The sequence below is a fragment of the Ursus arctos genome, unplaced genomic scaffold (genome assembly GCF_023065955.2).
Source record: "Ursus arctos isolate Adak ecotype North America unplaced genomic scaffold, UrsArc2.0 scaffold_36, whole genome shotgun sequence".
Classification (NCBI taxonomy): Eukaryota; Metazoa; Chordata; class Mammalia; order Carnivora; family Ursidae; genus Ursus; species Ursus arctos.
In genome coordinates this window covers 6,024,981-6,045,796 of record NW_026623050.1, presented here as the reverse complement: position 1 = coordinate 6,045,796, position 20,816 = coordinate 6,024,981, and the positions used below count along the sequence as shown (strand labels likewise).

Sequence of the window (20,816 nt, the reverse complement as noted above, 5' to 3'; positions counted from 1 at the left end):
GCGGAGGAGCCTGATGTGGGGCTCGATCCCAGAACGCCGGGATCACGCCCTGAGCCGAAGGCAGACGCTTAACCGCTGTGCCACCCAGGCGCCCCATACACAAAAGTAGCTTAGCCCTCTGCCACCCAAGGCTTACCCCACTGATTTGCTAGATTAACTCATCAAAGATTATGCAGGATTAACGTTATAATGTCAATCCCAACGATGCTCCCTTGTTTTGAATTCCAAATTAGGGAATTGGAATCGAAACATTTCCTTTTACCCTCAGACGTTGCGTGTTTTGAATTGGGTGATATTTGTGTGTTGGGGTGAATGTATCTTCTGCCAACTTCCTTTGCCCATATCACGTCCAAGAGGGTGCGTGAACCAGGTGTGTTTCAGAGATGGGTGGTGGATACTATACCATGCTCACGCCTTGTCATGTTTTTGAAGCAAAAACATTTCTGTGCCACAACCTGGCAGAGTCTCTCATGTTAAGACATAGAGACTTAAAAGAAAAGGATACTGGTTTACGTTAGCAGTTTCTTGCAGATATACGGTGGCTACCTTAGCTCACAGGAGAAAATAAAATAAATTACACTGAAACAAGAAGAGTTGAAAAAAACACAATTTCCTAATTTCTTTATGGGTATTGGCCCAAGAGCGTAAATCCCAAAGCTATCCCAAAGCAAGAAAGCTAACTGCTAAGAGTCTCCTGGTTTTCTCTTTCAAACACATGTTTTTATCTTATTGACCATATATCTGAAATCTTTATTTGGGGATGTAAAAGAAAAAAAAAATACAAAGTTAGTCAGTGTGCGTGTTCTCTATATTATGAATGTTGGAATTTGGATACATTAACTCCAGGGAGTTAGTGTGGTTTTTTAGCACATACTTGTACATCCTCTTTGCATAGCAGTCCTAGGGAAATGCTTTTCGGCAGTCTTGATTTTTCTGCTGTTTGTTTCAGTGGCTAATGTGCATAAAGGTGATTATCATTATAACCCGGAAGTGACGTCTTAACAAATGTGTATGGTGGAGGGGATTGAGGAATATTGTAGAGAATGTTAGATCTTCCTTTTAAACAACTGTTCACGTAGGCAACTTTTTACTTATGTTGCGTATTGAACAAGGGATTTTTTTAAATCAGCAGATCCCTCTCGCTATGAGCATGAAGACACATTTTTCCCAGTGTTTCACACTCAAGTCCCTCCAGAAGAATATGAAAACCGTATACAGAATGCCAATCAAGGTATGTTTTAATTCGTGTGATTTTGCATATCGTCACAAAATACTAGCTATATACAAAAATATTCACAGATGAAATCTTTTGATGTAACTTAATCCAGAGGCAGGTGAAAGCAGGTGAAGGTTCTAGATGAAAACAAGGTTGGTCACAAGTTAATCATTGTTAAGTTAGTTGTTGAGGGTTTGTGATACCATTCTTTCTGCTTTTGGATATTTAAATTTTATATAATAAAGAGTTAAAGCAAAGCTGGTTTCAAGTAATAGAAAACTAGCTTAAGCAAAAAAGAAAATTTTTGGAAATAATCCTGGAGGTAGACAGCTTTTTTGATTCCCGAGAACATATTCTATGGTTAATCATTGAGAGGGGACTCAATTTCAAAATTTCAGAGAAGACAACAACTGATCCAGCTTGGGTTAGGCGCCTACCCCTGGGCCAACCAACTCTTCCAACCCAGAGAGGGTCGCGGTTGATGAAGGAACGTGACAGCTCCTACTGCCAGTCACCTCCAGGGTGGAGAGGAGAGGACATTTCTAGTGAGACAGTACTGACCAGACAACCCAATGTTTTGTTACTACAATTTTAAAAACTATTATAAATGTCAATATGAATGCATTTAATTTGAGTTATTTTAATGTTGTATTGTTTAAGAGTATATGAAACTTGAAGTGAGTGAATAAACCTCATATTTCAACTTCAAAGACTATACACAACTTGGTTATAGAAGAAGTTGCATATTTTATATCTAAGGAGGCCACTCACCGAAAAAGTAACTCACACTTTAACTATTGGTAGTTGATTAAAAAATGTTATTGATTAAAGAAATAAAATCCCAATGATAAAATACAGATTGTTTTGCCTAGAAACTTGTAACTTAAATTTGAGCGAAACTTATTTCTTACTCACTTTTTGTTTGAAAAGAATTTACATCCATAGACCTTACCCTCTTCCTGCTTCTTTCCAGCTGTTGTTATAAAAATATATTCTTTAATTATTAAATTCCTGTTGAATCTTTGATATTTACCTATAAATATACCAACTGACTAGCTCCCTTAATCCTTCTTATTGACATACCCTCTCTTATAAAACAAAGATAACTTTTCAGTAAACCTTGTCTGGCTTGAGCTACTGGCTGGTTTTTTTCTCTGTTGGACTTTAATGTGGCAATTGATCCTCTTTTGTAGGGTGGACTCCATTTGTCATTTAAGAAGGTTCTTCTTTATGCTTGTTTTTAGAGTTTTGAAGAAGCATACACATGATCTTGTTTTAAATGCTTTAAACGTGACTACAGTGAAAATGAGATATTTAATAAAGGGAATAAGAGTCCATAGGTATTTTTCTTACCCTTATTTTGAGCACCCAGGTTCTGAACAACTCAGAAGTTGACTCAGGCCTCTTTTCAAAGGTTGAGAAAAAATGACAAACTGAGATGAGCTCTAAGGGTTTGCACAGATGGGATGTCGAACTTCCAGGACCCTAATGCCCAGACTTTGCTTAGAAGACAGGTTTGAACAAAAAGTTACTGTTCAGAGAGGGTGATGGCATATTAATAGGACAGCAGGGAATGACTCTAGTCTTTAGGGGAAGTTTTGTTTCATATAAAGACTGAGATAAAATAATTAGTTTCATTTGAGTTTAGTTGATACACATGTTACACTAATTTCAGGTGTACAACATAGTGACTCAACAAGTTCACACATTCATCTGTGCTCACCACAAGTGTGCTCCCCTCTGTCACCATGCGACACTATTACGATACCATTGACTATATTCCTTACGCTGTGCCTTTCATCCCCGTGATTTTTTCATTCCCTAACTGAAAACCTGCATCTGCCACTGGCCTTCACCCATCCTGCCCATCTCGTCACCCTCCTGCCCTCTGGCAACCATCACTTTGCTCTCTGTATTTATAGGTATGATTCTACCTTTTGTTTCTTTATTTATCCATTTGTTTTGCTTTTTGGATTCCACCTATGAGTGAAATCACATGGTAATTGTCCTTCTCAGTCTGACTCATTTCACTGAGCTTAATACCCTCTAGGTTTATCCATGTTGTTGCAGATGGCAAGCTCTTTCTCTTTTTTATGGCTGAGTAATATTCTACTGTCTGTGTGTGTATCACATCTTCTTTTTCTGTAAGAATAAATCTCCATGCATAGTAGGTTTCTGGATTTGGAATTTAGAAGTTATTCTGTATATGTTTTATTTCTTATGTATTTTAATGATGCTTATATATTTTAATGCTTGCTTTATTTCTTATATATTTAATGTATGTATATTTAATGTATGCTTAATGTAATTTTAATTTAAAATTTTAGCATAATGGACAATTATAATTACGAAAAATTTTGAACTTTTTTAATATTAGATTTTACCTATGATGTGGGAGGAAATGAGTCATTGATTGAAGCGGAAAAGAAACCTTTCTCAGATACAGAAAAGATTGAGCTCCAGGGTAAACACAGCCAGGATTTCATTAAGCGAAACATTGAGGTATGTATTTAGAATTTAGAAATCAGAATGGGGGATTAGATGAGTTATGAAAATGAAAATAGTTGTGTTCACGGTCTTTAAATTTTTTTTTTTTTGATCATGATACATGTATATGTAATTGAAACAGCATATAACACTGAAAGAAAAGCTTTAATGGACCAGTACTTAACCTTCTTATTTTTTATTCCATCCTTTCTTATTCTACCCCTTTTAAAAATGCTGGCTGCAATTCAGTATGTTTATTTCACTACCTAGAAACGAATCTGGTTCCTGCAGTTTGAAACACATTTATTTAGATAATAGCTTCAGACAATGTTTCCTAGATTTTAAATTGCATATTAGTAAAGTTGGCTTTTTAAACTAATGAGACTGAGTTTATAGCTGGTGCATTTAGAAATTTGCATGGAAAATGCTTCCTGGCAGAACTGGAAAGGCCAATGGGCTGTCTGCCCCTTGCCCACTCCGGCTGAGCCTCCAGGAAGCCCGTCACTTGTCCCTTGCCTTGATTAGCTCCGTGCTTCGGGGATTCAACCTTGGTCTTACCGACCCTACAGCCTGACTTGGTATGTCCTTAAGGCAAACTAACCAAGGGCAAAGGGGCTCCTCTATTAGACCAGAATGCTGATTAATTACTTTACAGCGTGAAGTGTAGGAGCAGTGCACAGAGGCTTGTGACAAACCACCCAGGCAGTTAACAGATGAGTCACTAGGTGAGCGTGAAGTTATTCACAAGAGGAGAGAGTTAAATCATTCCTCACAGTTCAAGCCGGATGCTTCTTCCACGGTTCGCACATCATTTCCAGGCAGATTGGATTCATGGGTCAACCTGCCACTGCCAGGACGGGCCTCTGGGACTCCTGCATTTTCTCTTCACGTTCCTCTGATCTGAAGGAAACCTTCTCCAACTTGATCTATCTTTTGCACAGGCCCATGTTGATTTATTTAATTTTCCAAGAGCGGTAACATTTTTCTCATATCCAAGTTCTTGCTGACACGAGAGGAGCTCCACCATGGATTTCCCTTTTCCCCTTTTAACAATAATTGCTGACTCTTTATGCAAAGTCCTGATATGACAGCTTGAGATTTATTATTTTTATTATTTATTTATTTATTTTTAAAGATTTTATTTATTTATTTGAAAGAGAGAGCAAGAGAGAGAGAGCACAAGCAGGGTGAAGGACTGAGGGAGAAGCAGACTCCCAGCTGAGCAGAGAGCCTGACTCGGGGCTTGATCCCAGGATCCCCAGGATCACAACCTGAGCCAAAGGCAGATGCTTAACTGACTGAGCTGCCCAGGTGCCCCGACAGTCTTGAAATTTAAAAGCAAGTTCATTTAGGAGACAGTGGGATGTCCAGCCTGCAAGCGGGCACCTTCGTTTTGGGTCCGATGAAAGAACAATTTTGAAATGGGTGATGTTGAGAAAGACAAGAAGAGTTTCGTGTAGAAGTGTGCCCAGTGCCATACGGTGGGAAAGGGAGGGAAGCACAAGACTGGGCCGCATTGCCATGGTATGTTTGGGTGAAACACAGGACAGGCCCCTGGGTTTTCTCACCTAGATGCCAACAAGAGCAAAGGCATCACCTGGGGAGAGGAGACACCGATGGAGTATTTGGAGAATCCCAAGAAACACATCCTTGAAACAAAAACGACCTTGGCTGGCATTAGGAAGACGGGGAAAAAAGAGCAGACTGGATAGTTTTTAAGGCACAGTAATTGGCCACTGCCTTGTTTATTACGAAACAAGAATGTCTCACGACTTCTCCTGTGTGTACCGTATTTAAATGGTACTCAGAACTCAGATCATGAATGGCTGATGGAAGATTTATTTTGGAGAGTCCTGACTGAAATAAGATTGACTTATGGTTAAATGCGTACGAACAGCTTTTTGAACTTTGATAGTGATTCTGCTTCTGCAAGTGCTGTCACTGTTTTCCCCTTCTGGAGAGATGATTGGAATCGATTGGTGAAGTTCTACTTTTCACAGAGATAAATGTGATGGTAATTGCCATCTCTAAACCTATAGGAGATGGGTTTTCTATTTAGATTTATATAACTGTTACATTTATTTAAATACTGAGGAAATCCCTTCACTACCTCACAGAACAGCAAGCCTCAGCTGTGTTTCACGTCGTGTTCATTAGCCTGTTAAAGGCAAGGGCTGAAGATAAACTGGAAATGTCCACTTTCTCTTTTTGGTCTTAACCCTGCCAATTTAATTAAAATTCCCTGCATCTAAACTGTTGCCTTTGGCTTAATGAAAGGCATTTTCGTGTGGTTTATGTATAATATTAAACCAAGAATATTTAACACTTCCCACATTTTATAGATGACCTGTAAGGTCAGATACTTTCAGAATTCAATGTGACAGGATACAGTAGCAAACTTGGCTTGTGAATTCTTCACTAAGTCAGCTGAAGTTATAATTCAAGATTGTCTTTTAAACAGCTTTGTGAAAACATAACTGTAGAATTACCAAATATGCATGATTGGTAATGGTGCTTCTACCAACTCATTAGAAGGATCAAAGCTGAGGAGATATACCATCAGCACAAACTTGCAAATTATGTGATAAGGCTTCAAATAATTAAAAACAAAATCACAGATCAAAAAAAAAAGCACTGTCATTCAGCAGATCCATGTCACGTAAGAAGCAAGAAGATTCTTTCCAAATACCTCAGCAAATTGTTGTTACATTGATAAATATTATATCAAGAGAGGTTTGCAAACTGCCCATGTTTGTTTTACTTTATATTTTAAATAAAATGTTTGTTGAGGGGCGCCTGGGTGGCACAGCGGTTGAGCGTCTGCCTTCGGCTCAGGGCGTGATCCCGGAGTTATGGGATCGAGCCCCACATCAGGCTCTTCCGCTGGGAGCCTGCTTCTTCCTCTCCCACACCCCCTGCTTGTGTTCCCTCTCTCGCTGGCTGTCTCTATCTCTGTTGAATGAATAAATAAAATCTTTAAAAAAAAATGTTTGTTCAAATGGCTAACGTGAGGGCCTGCTTATAGCAGGAGTATCTTTGCTTCGAGAACGGACCTACCGCAAAAATTAGCCGTAAAAGAAAACTACCTCGCAAATGAAAAATGCCTAATCTCACAGATTTTACCTTAGTGTATCTCTGCTCTAGAAGCCTCAGTTCCCATTTTTATTTTTCTGAACTATGAATTGTCTTGCGTATTTACTATTTTTTATTAATCCGTTCCGTAGTTGGCCAAGAGTTCAGGAAAGCCAGTGGTTATGATTGATAGAGAGAAGAAAAGGCTGACTGAACTTTTGAAGGACCTAGATGACAGAGATTCGGGGCTGTCCTGTCCCGAGGTATGTAAGCTCCGATATTCAATGACCTCTACACTTCTTCTTCTTCTTTTATTTATTTATCTTTTTTTGTAGTCTCAATTTTTTATTTAAATTCCAGATAACACAGAATGTCATATTAGTTTCAGGTGTAGGACTTAGTGATTCATTACTTACGTACCACACCCAACACCGGGTGCCCTCCTTAATCCCCATCACCTATTTAAACCATCCGCCACCTCCCTCCATCAACCCTCAGTGTGTTCTCTATTGTTAAGAGTCTGTTGTAGGGTTTGCCTCTCTCTTTTTTTCCCCCGTGTTCATTTGTTTTGTTTCTTAAATTCCACATATGAGTGAGATCATATGGTATTTGTCTTTTTCTCGCTGATTTATTTCACTCAGCATAACACTCTCTAGCTTCAACCGCTGCAAACATGCCTAATCTTGTCTGATCTTGGAAGCTAAGCAGGGTTGGGTCAGGTTAGCACTTGGATGGGAGACCTCTATGGTTCTTAATTTTTATTTTTTATCCTGTTATTGGCCCATTTGCCCAATTTGCAGTAAATTTTTAAATTATGGGACAATATTCTCTGACTTTAAAAAATCCTGATTTACAAATCATGTTTCTTGAATTTTTCAGATTTTTTCTTGGTCAATTTGTTATTGACTGTCAGAGGATTATCTGATGTCACTATAAGAGTGACTACACATTAACTATCACAATAATAACCCCTGCTTGAGATGTAATAGGGCTTAGTCACTGATGACACAGAAATGAGTTTCTCTGCGTCCTTTTATTTTGGACATTTCTTATTATCCCTCAGCTGGCTCCAGGATATTTTGGTGTAGTCTTCAGTAGCCCTAAAGAACCCCATCCTGCTCCTGCCCTTGAGCATCCAGGCCCCGGAAGAGTCCAAGGAGGGGAACAGTACGCAGTCCAGGGTACAAGTGCGCGGGCAGGTCAGGTGAGCGTGCAGTGGCTTAGCATTGGCTCTTGTTTGCGTACTAAACTTACAGCAATAGCCTTTACTTCTACAAATGCATTCTCCTGTGTACCTTGAAGCCCCAAGCCTGTCATCTAGTTTTATTTCCCCATGTTTAATAGCGGCATGATGGAGTCAAGGCTGCTGGCATCCTGCCCCGATCCCTTTTCCCTGGTACCTTCTGGGCCTACGTGCCCCTGCCCTGTGCCAAGGCTGCACAGCTGCCTCCTTCCCTGGAGTATGGCCACGCGCTAAATGGGAGCAGCACAGCCTAGGATCGCACCCCTCCCCACTCCCAACTCAAGATGGGCTTAGCTCTGTGATGCAGTGTGTCCTCCAGAGCTTCCCTGGGGCCTATCTGGGCTTCAGCTGAGACCACATCCTTGCCCAGTTGTGGGTTGTGTTTCCCTTGTCCTAGCCTGCTTCCCTCACACTGCTTCTCCTGAGAGCGCTCCCTCAGAAAGTCACTTGAACAAGAATCCCTGTTTCAGGTTCTGCATCTAGACCTGCCTCAGGTACGTAGGTGCAGAGGGTCGTTTCGCTGTAGGGACACAAGCTGTGCATGAGCAACAGTACCTGTTGCCAGTGGGGGAGGGTGGGCCAGTTCCTGGAGGCCCACAGCCCACCTCAGCTGGCAACTGCGAATCTCAGCCTAGGGCTGCCTGGATCCTCCAATGTGTCAAGAGAAGCTAGACATTCAGATTTTTATGGAAAATATTCCTCTTTTAGATGTTGATAACTAATTTCATTTTAAAAAGCTCTGTGTAGAGGCGCCTGGGTGGCTCAGTCATTAAGTGTCTGCCTTCGGCTCAGGGCATGATCCTGGTGTTCTGGGATCGAGCCCCACATCAGGCTCCTCTGCTGGGAGCCTGCTTCTTCCTCTCCCACTCCCCTGCTTGTGTTCGCTCTCTCGCTGGCTGTCTCTCTCTTTGTCAAATGAATAAATGAAATCTTAAAAAAAAAAAAAAATTTCTGTGTAGGCCAACAAATTCACTACCTCCCACTCTCACCCCAAGCCATAGGCCAGTCTACAGAACATCACAGTCTACAACCTCAAAATATTCTTTCCCGAGAGGTTGCAGGCCCAGCGGGGGCTGTGTCTCAGAATGTGGGAAGGTGTTGGTGTGTCTGGGGCTGGTGAGATTGCCCAGGGAGATGCCCTGACAAGGCAGAGGATAGATAGCCGGGCCTTGGAACACCTGGTGTGTTCTCTGAAGCAGGGCTGGCAAGTAGCTAAGGCAAACTGCTAACCTCCCACAGAATTTGGAAGTATTTAACTTCAGAATCTGTGGTAATTTATTTTATTAACAAAAGCTAAGATAACAGTAAGACTTTTTGTTTTTGTTTTTTTAACAGTAAGACTTAAGGGAACTGCATCTCGTTCCTGGTTTTGTTATTAACTATGAAGTTAGGCAAGCTGCTAGCCACTGATTCTCTGGGTTCCAAACTATGGCATGGTAGATCTTCCTTATGTACCCAGGAATGATTTAACAGTGAATTTTTGTTATTAAATATTGCCTTTTATGTATTATTTTTGTTAGTAGATTATTTACAAATACCATATAGCCGGGTTTTTGTTGTTGCTGTTGTGTCTTTGTTTTTTTATCTTTCGTTATTATTTCCTTATTCTTCATCTTTTAACGAGGATATTTAATTTATTCGTATTTATTATGACCACTGACAGTGTTTGGACCTTTTTTTGACATCTTATTTGATATTTCATTGATTAGATTTGTTTTCTTTTCTTTCTTTCTTTCTTTCTTTCTTTCTTTCTTTCTTTTTTTTAAGATTTTATTTATTTATTTGATGGGGAGAGAGAGCACAAGCAGGTGGAGTGGCAGGCAGAGGGAGAGGGAGAAGCAGGCTCCCTCCTGAGCAGAGAGTTGGACGTGGGGCTCAGTCCCAGAACCCTGGGATCATGACCTGAGCCAAAGGCAGATGCCCAACCGAGCCACCCAGGCGCCCCTAGATTTATTTTGTTTTCTTAACTTCACCCCCTTTTCCTCTCATGGTTTGAGGATTCAGTTCAGTATCCCATAACTGATCTGGTGCTGCTAACCCTCAATTTCTTAAAATAAAAAAATGTGCATATTTTTTCAACTTCAATAATTAGCTATTCTCTAAAATCTTGTATCTTAACAAGGCAGGACCCCAGGACCACGACCTGAGCCAAAGGCAGATGCTCAACTGACTGAGCCACCCAAGCACCCCATCTACTATATTCTTGAACCATACCAAACTTCTTCAGATTCCTCAAATTTGCTATAGTCTGTGGCACTTCTGCATGTCTTTTTCTTTGTGGAGTGCTAACCCATCCCCCCCATCTCTGACAAATGCCTATGCAACTGAAAGAGAGTGACCAGGGTGGTGATTACGTTTTAATTCCTCAGAACTCTTGCTCTCGGGTGGTTCTTCATAGTGGCATGTTTAATTGTGAGGACGGGATATTCTCTTGAATCTCTCTAGGATACTTGGAATTTTTAAAAGGTTTCCTTCTTTTTAAAAAAAAATATTTATTTTTGAAAAGATTACTTGTTCATTTATTTACTTGAGAGAGAGTGCAAGAGAGAGAGAGAACAAGCGAGCACAAATGGGGGAGGAGCAGAGGGAGAGGGACAAGCAGACTCCGTGCTGAGGAGGGAGCCCGATGCAGGGCTCGATCCCAGGACCCTAGGATCATGACGTGAGCTGAAGACAGACACTTAACTGACTGAGCCACCCAGGCACCCCTAATTAATTTTTTAAAGGTAATCTCTACACCCAACATGGGGCTCAAACTCACAATATGGAAATCAAGAGTTGCATGCTTCCTCCACTGAGCTGGCCAGGCGCCCCTAAAGGATTTCTTTCTATTTTGGGAATCTACACTTGCAATGGATGGCACTCCCCAAAGCCAGATGCCTCTACTGCCAAAATGAGTTTTGCATTGTATCTCGAATTACTCATACCCAAATCAGTGTTGAATGCATGGGTTTGGTTGTAGACCCTTGGTTACCAGCCTGAGCGCTCACTGTAAAGTAGGGTGGATTCTGGATTTTCTGGATTCTGTCTTGGGGAGGCAAGACTTCTGAAAGCTAGAAATTTTCAACACCTAGCAATGGTGTCTAGAAGGTGCACTAGTTGGAAAAACATGATACCATCTACTACATATTACATACAATCTACATATAATTTCCCACTGTGACAGAATAGCGGATGAAAAACTTTTACATTTCTGTTGAATTTAATCTGACATGCTCTTTTATTTCCAGCGTCATTAAGAAGAATTCCACTCAAACAAAATTTTAAAATTTATCGACAAACATTTAGTCATCGATTCCATTTTTTGGTGACTCATTATTTCTCATTTAGAGCGTACAGCATTTATGTCCCTTTTATTTAGGAAAAATTAACTGGAGTTTCTTATTTGTAACTATTAAATATTATTTTTTGTAATGATGTATAATAACTCTCATATGCCAACTCACACGTGTATTTAAAATGTTTATTACTGTATCATCTCCTTGTATGGATATACTACAGCCTTTTCACTTTTCCCTATTTTTAGACATTTGGACTTTTCACAATTATTCTTTACTATAAAAGACATGGCAAAAACATATGAGTTAGTGTTCTGGGTTATAAGAAACAGAGATAGACTTCGATGAAAAAAACAGAATAAATATATTGGGAGAGTCGGATAGCCCACAGACTTGGTGGGAAGTTTGGCAGATACCAAGGAACCCAGAAACATGGCTGTAGAAACTCCTTAGGAACAGGCTGGTTAGGGGCTGCATCATTGCCACCAGACACCCCCGCGAGAAGATCACTGCTGCCACCCTCACTGCTACCAACACTGGATCCCCAAGGTTACTGCCGTCACCGTTCATTACTGCCCCACTTCCCCTGCGTCTTTGTGCCTCTGTCTTTCCCTCAAGAGTCAAAGTCCAGGGTGTTGACTTCGGACTGGCAAATTCTAGGTCGTTTGCTTGTCTTCTTGTTGCCAGTGGGTGGGCAGAAGGGGTGGCTGGTGGGAACCTGTCTCCTACTAAGGCTCATGCAGTGTTTGGTTTCACTGAAACAGGAAGGGAGATTGGATGCTGGGGTCAGGGGGAGACATGTAATTCTTGCTGCATAAGTTTTTGCAAGTATCTCTTCTGCTTACCGCCTACGGATTGATTCCTGGTATTAGAGTCATGAAACCAAAGGGTATGAAATTCTTAAACTTCCCTGCCCTCCATTTGCCCCTTTATTCTTAATATTTTTATGATTCTTCTGTCCTTGTATTACACGTTTCTCTGGGTGACCTCATCCATTCCCATGGTTCAAGGGTTTGAGCCCTATAGATATGTGGGTGTGTCCAAAATACTTATTTCCAATCTAGGTCTCTATCTTGAACTTCAGACAAATATATTTAACTACCTAACAGAAGCTGTGGACATCCTAGGGACATCTGTGAATATCAAAATGTCCCAAACAGAATTTGTCATTTTCCTCCTTGAACCTATTCTGTCTTCTGTATTCCGTCCCTTGGTCAGTATGACCGCTCTACCCCTAGTTCTCAAAATCCGCATTTTGGTTTTTATCTTTCATCCTTACTCCTCCTTTCATTCTTCCATCAAATTATCTCCGGATTCTATAAATTTTACTTCCTAAATATCTCTGGAATCTGTCCTGTGTTCTGTATTCCCAGGAAATATTGCTTAGTTCGGGTGCTCATCACTTTAGTTCTAGGTTATGGCTTTAGCTGCTTTTTTTAAAAAAAAAAGATTTATGTATGTATTTAAGAGAGAAAGAATGCATATGCATGTGAGTTGGGGAAGGAGCAGAGGGAAAGAAAGAGAGACTCTTCAAGCAGACTCCCCAACACGGAGCTCCATCCCAGGACCCTGAGACCATGACCTGAGCCCAAATCAAAAGTCGGCTGCCCAACTGACTGAGCCGCCCAGGTGCCTGGGCTTTTGCTTAACTGGGTTTTCTGCTTCCAGTCTTGCCCTCACTAGCTCCAGTTTTATAGATTTTATTTATTTATTTTAGAGATAGAGAGTGAGAGAGAGAGAGTGAGAGAGAGTGTACGAGTGTGTGCAGGGGGAAGAGTAGAGGGAAGAGGGCCAAGCCGACTCTGTGCTGAGCACAGAGCCCAACATGGGATTTGATCCCATGACCCTGAGACCATGACCTGAGCTGAAATCAAGAGTTGAATGATTAACCAACTGAGCCACCCAGGTACCCCACCAGCTCTGGTTTTAAAATGTGTAGCCAACCATATTTCCTTGATTAAGATGTGATGAAGATTGATGATTTCCTCAGGAAGCCTTCTCCAACCACTTTGTCTCTCTGCTCCTTCCTGTCCACAAAGGTTAGTTGACCCCTCCTGGTCTCCATGGCACCTTGGGCTCCCCAGCACTCTTCATACCTTGTTAAAATCTTTGCTGCCAAAAGACTGAGAACTCTTTGAGGGCAGAGCTTGTGAGATTCACACTGAATGGGCACTGTGGGTGCTCAGTACAGGATTTTTGAATGAATGTTATGAATGGGTTTTAACCCATTATGAAACAAGTGTTAGTTGAATAAGGAGTTAGATGAGCAATTAAACTCACGAAACCCAAACAATTGCATTTATAGGCCCTCTGTTACCTTTCAGGGACAAATCTTGGAAATACCATGTCCGTTATAGGGTAAACATGATTTCTTCCTATTCAATGTATCACAAACCACTTTTTCAAAGTGGAGAAATGTGAGTGTTGTAGGAACCAGACTGTGAGGCCCAGAGATTTATTCCACAGGGGAAAACCCCCACAAAATGTAGGATATACTTTATACAGATTTGGCAGATAATGAAACCATAAACTATTTAATTTTTTTCTTTCACTATCCCAATGTTAATTTTGTGGATTTTTTTGGTATTGTTTTTTGTGTGTGTGTGTGTGTGTGTGTGTGTGAGATGAGCATTGATGTAACAATCTGAAATTAGCATGGGAATGACCCAGTGATCCTTGTTTCCTCTTAGGGCGATCAGTCTGGCTGGCTGGTCCCGGGAGAAGGATATACCCTTGCAGTCACCCAGCACCAGCAGCTTGCCGAAATTGACTCAAAGCTCCAAAAACTTTCTGCAGCCTCACCAACAACTTCCGGCTTTTCTCCAGGACTTGACACCCGGAGTGATCAGGTAGAGTTAAGTTAAGAGCACACAGACTGGTCAGGGTTGCGTGCTAAAGCTGGTTCACAGAGTCTGACAATCCCACACGTTTCTTCCATGACGACACATGCAGCGATAGTAATAGTAAAGTGTGTGTATTGTGTGTGTTTTTCTTTGGTGACTTCACTTCTTCGTTTTTCTTTCAGTTGGTAATTTGCTGGGAGGGGTCACTTAGGAAATATTATTTTAATGTTATTATGTCTTTATGATTTAAGCTAATTCTTGATCATGATCAGGAAACAGGCTAGGGAAGAAAATTGATAACGCGCACATTTGTCCTTTAAGTGCTTTATTTTAACTCTTAATTCCTCTGGTTCTAGGTGTCAGCAATGGCAGCTGCTTGTCCCTTACATTGCCAGATTCTTCTTTTAATTTCACATCAAGCAGTAAAGCTCCTAACACTTAGGACTTCTGTCCTGTGAGGATTTTGAAATGAATGTGTTTCCTCTCTTGCTAGCTCTCTCAAATATTCTTTTACAATTTTCTGTGTAGAAAAACAGACGAGTAACAGCAGCTTTGTAAAAGTGAGATTCTGTTGTTCACCCCTTAGTGCTTCATGGGATCGAGCTTGGAGTCGGGTAGCAGTTTTCACCCAAAGAGAAAGCGGCTCATCTTTTGTCGTTCTGCCTCTACCAGTTCTGTAGACATTTCACCAGATCATTTTCTGTGCATCTTAGATGCATGTGATTTTTTTTTTTTTTGGTCCTAAAAAAGATTTAAAAATAACTATCCTATAGGTAATCATTCTGCTCTATCGTGAGTCTCTAAGCCATCAATTGAAGACTGGGGGATCTGGCTTTGGGCCAGTTGAAACTGCTTCAAGGGAAAAGAGGAGTGTTAAGATGTTCCAAAGAAAGTTTGGTCACTGGCAAAAACCTTAATGGAGCCATGTCGGCTTCCTTAGGTTATGTTCGCAAGGGCCAGGCACAGCTGCTTCTGAGCCCTTTACACAGCAAGCGGGGTGGTAGTGGAAACCACTCATTGCTGGATTGGGATAAGAGTTCTTGGAAAACAGAGAATTGGAGGCTCTGGCCCCACCCAAATGTACCCCAGGACTTTGACACCAGTTACGCCACTCATTTATTTATGTTACTGGGTGTCGTTTCCCAAAAGCAAGAATCCAAGATGGGGAAGTAAAATTGTTCAGGGATACTCTTTGTTCTTTTTGCGTTACAGCTTCTTTTGTTGTCGTTACTGTTTTTGGATTTTAAGGGGAGTTGAGATCTCAAAGCTGAGTAATGATCTTAAAGATAAAAAATAGCTTTTTCATGGTGGTCAAACGTTATTCTTTGAGGAGAGACTGAGAATTTAGAGATTTGTTTAGCCATTAGGGCTTAATAAAGTGACTACAGTAAGATTCTGTCATCGTCATTTAAATCACATTTTTAGAGTTCACATTTATAGTCCAGAAAAATATTTTAAAAATACTAAAAGAGAAAACCAGTATATCACTTAGCTTTCACATACTGAGATTATATGGTTTTATATGAAACAACATATGGTTAGAGAGAAAAGAGAAAACTGCATTTTGGGACTCCCATTGGATAGAGAAATAGAAATGTAACATCATAGTTGATGAAAAGAAATAATTGATGGTTCTTGCATGCAAAAATAAAAAAATATCTTTTGAGCTTTTGTTCAATTTCCTCTTGGCATTTCCTCATTTCTAACTAAAACCAGCACTGCACAGTGAATTTTCAAGCCAGAAATGCTAACATGGCAAGTTATTTTGCAGATATTATTTTTGGATTGGAACCCTTTTTGGATAAATATACTGAAAAGTATGTTGGTTAAACCTTGTGTATCTGTGCAGTTGATGAATGGACTCCAAGCTGTTGCTGAACCACAAATATTCATAGTGCCTATTCACATTATTTTTATTTTTAACCCTTCTGCAAACCATTAACTCATCAGTAGTTTTTCCTCCATGCTGCTTATGAAAGAATGTCTTTTAAATGGAACATGAATTTCTGTTTTTCAGCAATTGATTCCACAATCTTAATCGAGAGCTCGCTGTGTAGGAACTGTAGGGCACTGACAGACAAGGCAGGCGAATGTAGAACCGTGGCGTCAAAAAGCCTCACTTCGACCTCTGGCTCCTCCACTTACTAGCTCTGAGGCCTTGGCATTAATTAGAAGCACCGAGACCCCGAGTTTCCTTGTCTGTACAGTAGTAATAATAATATTCTTTAGGACTCTTGTAAAGGGTGGGTGAGTTGATTGGTGTAAAGTGCTCAGCCCCGTGTCTGACACAAAACTCAACCAACGATGTTGTTGTAATAATAATAAGTGACTTAACCTTCCCTTATATGCACACAGATAACTGTGGTACAAGGCAGCATAGGTGAGCACAATAGAAAGCTATAGAAGCCGAGTGCCGTGGTGCGGGGAGACGGAGAAAGTGCATCTGGAAGGAATATCAAAAAAGTCCAGTTCCACAGTGAGGGACAGGAGGGTGACGAGGGACTAGGGAATGAGGCAGAAGGGGCCAGAGGCCCAGAGAAGACCGCCCGTATACGGCACCAGCTTGAGAACTGGTGGCCTGCAGGGCAAATTTGACTCACGCACAGGTTTCCTGTAGCGCGCAGAGGGTCTACGGTTGTTTATTTGAGCCAACATTTCAGAATTGGGTGACTTCGTATAAATGTCTGCCTTTCTAGTTTTTCTCGAGAAAGTAGAGACTCTGGCAACCTTGGACCTGAAGCTTTGCTTGGCACACTACAGGCTGCTCTGAATAGCAACCGCTGCTTTCTGTGGAGCACAGAGTCTCCCGGTTGCCACGGCGCTCACGACTCCGTACGCACTGCAGGCCCCCAGGCCTCCTGCACGCGTTTGGGTCACTTACCAGCCCCGGCGCCGGCCGTCAAAGCATCGCCGAATGCCCGCTTGTTTCGTTACAGATGCCGTGGTGGCTGGCGTCGAGTGTCCAGATTGGCATGTGGCTGCATCTCCGGCCTTCAAGCAGCTTGTAGCAACCTGGAGGACAGTCGTGGAGTGACCATACAGTGAAAGAAGTACCGTGCTATGCCAACCGATCTTATGAAGAGTAGAGAAAGTGTGGGGAGGGGCACAGAGAAAGGAAAGGTCATTTGCTGAAGGCATGATATTGAAAAAATTCCTTTGCAGATTTGTTTTTGTGTTTTTTTTTGTTTTTTTAAAGATTTATTTATTTATTTATTTATTTATTAGAGATGGCCAGCGAGAGAGGGAACACAAGCAGGGGGAGTGGGAGAGGAGGAAGCAGGCTCCCAGTGGAGGATCCTGATGTGGGGCTCGATCCTGAAATGCCAGGATCACGCCCTGAGCCAAAGGCAGCCGCTTAACCACTGTGCCACCCAGGCGCCCCTGTTTTTGTTTTTATTTCGATCGAGAAAACGTTTCCCAAGCAAGCTGAGCCGTGCAAACTTTCTTTCTTACTATGGCAGCTATAAGGGGCTAAACTGGTATGCACGGGAGCCTACGATGATAAACGTACTCGAGTCAGAACAATTTGAGGGGCTCCAGAAATGTGACTCACGGATGAAGGAAGTTGTTGTGAAAGGAGCAGTTAAGAAATCTTCTTTTCCTTTTGAGCTTGCTGATGAGGATATTCTCAGAGGATACCCTGGCCTGGCTCTTAAGTTTATGGCAGTATTTTAAAAGTAGAATTTGGCTTTTACGTATCTGATTTCCTTAGTGTAAAACAAAGCATGTGGTCACAGTCAGAAGGAGGAATGGCATATTACTACTATTGCTGTAATGTGAATAATATCACATGGGTGCCGTTTTTACATCTGGTTTTTATTTTCATTTCATCTTAGCAAAAGAGAACTAATTGAAGCAATTTTTTTCTTAAGACCTGTGGTTTAGCTGTGCGTACCTTTCCATATCCATCCCCTAGCCCTCCAACAACTCAGTTCTTTGCTCATACTAAGTCCCACCATAAAACTGAGTGCTGTTCTATAATTTAGTTGCCATATTTCTTATTTGTAGCTGTCTTTGATTCCAGCTTTCTCCAGAAATTTCTAAGATATAGGAGTTATGTGGGTATTTAGTTTCTTAAGTCCTTAGCAACTGGATTCAATAATGAATTCTATTCAGTTTGGCTCTTATAAAGAAGTATAATTTATTCATGTCTCATGCAATCAGTCTTACTAAATCTAGAATTCCAGTTCTACGGTTAGATTTTTTTTTTTCTCTGGTTGGGAGAAGGTCTTCAAATTGTCGTCATTGACAAGAGACATTTCTTTGTTCTTAAACCAGCTTGTTTAACTGAACATAAAGGTCTCCCTTAATTTGATTTATTTATTTTTTTGTTCTTAAAATGTTGGTTCAGTTGTACACATTTTGGTAAGACCAACAAAAGATTAACACACATTTGATTGATGAAAATTATAGTTGTATTCATCTTTTTTCTTACCAAGAGCATACTGTTGCTGACAGCAAAAATAAACTGGTTTTTTTGGTCTCTTCCTGTTTCAACATGAGCTAAAGTTGAGGAAATAGAAAATGTTGTTTGACATGTAATCCTGAAAGATGTTTCATTGTTGAGTCCAGGGGTTTGCAGAGTCCCGATGATGGCTGAGTAGTCTACTTGACGTCAGATTACCCAATACACTGGTTGAGGGCAGGAATCTGGGAATTTTTTTTATGTATGGTAGTCACAAGCACAGAAATCTTATTGACCATTGGCTCATTTCCAAAAACTATAGGTGTATGCTGTAAGAGCATGGATTTTTGGATTGAAGAATAAACAAGAAGGTACTTTGAAGGTTGTTGTGAACCTGTCAAACATTCCCACATAAATCTGGTGAATTCTTGCCTTTACTTTACTTTATATTTTAAAGTTTAAAGGGTTACTTGAAAGTTTATATTTGTATTTCTTTATTTTTTTATGTTAAGTCTCCTGTGTAGTCAAGGTTTCTTTTGTTTCAGGGCAATATTCTAAAATGGTAAAAACGATTTGACAGCAAGATTTTTTTCCCTCCTTCTTGTACTGCCAGGCAAATGACCCATCTGATGACGGAAAATAACAATGGCCTTTGGAAAAGTATAGCTTTTGTTTGAAAACACAGGGCAAGCTGGCTTTATGTAGGCAGGTTTGTATTTTCCTGTTTAGTTAGCTTCAAAGACCCCTGTTGGCTCCGTCAACACCACAGATATTTTTCTAAGGTTGAACTTAGAATCCCTTGGCAGTCAATTGGTCAAATCAACAAATATCTATTGACCTCAGGGACAGTTCTCTTCTTGTGGCTCCTTGGGTTTTCCATGCATATCACAGAGAGCTTTTACTGAACTGAATTTTACTTTTACTGAATAAAAGCATTCCTGTATGCCTCAGAAACACAGAAACCATATGGCTGGTCAGAGAATCTGCTCCAGCATTTCTACCATAGGAAATCAAGATATTTCCTGAGGATCATGAAAACAGATAATAGTGGTTGGCATTCTGATGTGACAGTAGACCCTCTCCTGCTACCACAGAACTTCTTGAATATGCCAGGGGGAAAGTTCTGCCAGAATCAATGATTACCTTTTTTTTTTTTTTTGCACTCTCTTGGCCTCTCTTTCATTGCATGCTCTCCTTCAACTATTTGAACTATATGGTTATGCTATCAGACCACAACTGAGGAAGGATGTTATGTATTCTTGGGCCCAACTGTAGAGAATTACAGACTCATAAGCTATGAGAGTTGGAAGAAAGTTCTTTTGGAAGAAATTGAGACCCAGAAAGAGAAAGTGACTTGCTTAAAAGTATATAACTGGTTATTACACCAGTAGAACTGGGGCTAAAATATAACCGTTGGGCCAATACCTTTGGGTACAGAGAGTCACATTGTCAGAGCAGAACAGAAATAGCCTTGGTAGAATAATAGTTCTGTTTTCTTAAAAATAAAATATGACTTCTGCTTATGAAATTAGTACATGGGTATTATAGAAAATTTAGGAAGTACAAAACATCTAAGAAAAATAAGATGAAAGAATCAAGATTTTGACCATCAAGTTGAATTTCCTCCCAGTCTACTTCTCTACAAATACACACACACACACACACACACACACACACACACACACACACACACAATATACCAGTTAGCGTTTTGGGCAAGAAAGAGAAAATATCCAGCTTGGATTCTGAAGATAAGTAAACGAAGGAACTATTTATAGATTTAAAGGAGCCAATAAGGGACGTTGGGACACCTTGGGACTAACAACAGTGAGTAGGAGGAAGAAAAAGTGTATTGGAGCTCAGAAAGAGCTAGAGCTGTGGGAAAAGAACCAGCCATCCAAAATTGTAATCATAGAAGCCATGGGCAAAGGATTTACGAATCTTTCCCCTTCAGCATGAGGATTTGAGGTGTAGTTAACTTCTTCACTGTTGCCCTGGCAGTCTGATGAAAGTTGGAATGTTAACAATGTTAGAAAAGCGTGTGATAAAAATGGCCCGAGGTTTGGGGGAATTATGAAGGCCTGGTGGGGAAGCCGTACCTTGGGTCTCTCTAAGTGCAGTGATTGTTGAGACCGGCATGTCCCTTGCCAGGACCCTGTGGGGCTGTGCCTGTGGCGTCATTTCCAGAGATGATGTTCTTTTGAGATAGGAAGCTTTTAAGCCAGGGTAGCTTCCTTGCCCCTTGCACCTGAACTGCCGTGGCATGGACTGT

General features: G+C 40.8%; 1 protein-coding gene across 11 annotated transcripts in view; it reads left to right on the top strand.

Annotated features, from left to right (window-relative positions):
• Positions 1 to 20,816, top strand: part of FSIP1 (fibrous sheath interacting protein 1) — a 182,151-nt gene that overhangs the window by 39,657 nt on the left and 121,678 nt on the right. For 4 of the 11 annotated variants that reach the window (XM_044377516.3, XM_044377517.3, XM_057306323.1 and 1 more), the window contains 4 exons: positions 1,130 to 1,231; positions 3,594 to 3,718; positions 6,928 to 7,038; positions 13,987 to 14,145. In XM_044377516.3, coding sequence (XP_044233451.1) covers positions 1,130 to 1,231; positions 3,594 to 3,718; positions 6,928 to 7,038; positions 13,987 to 14,145 — 497 coding nt within the window. The remainder of the gene's footprint in view (positions 1 to 1,129; positions 1,232 to 3,593; positions 3,719 to 6,927; positions 7,039 to 13,986; positions 14,146 to 20,816) is intronic. The other 7 variants (XM_048218679.2, XM_048218668.2, XM_057306325.1 and 4 more) reach the window with 3 other exon arrangements.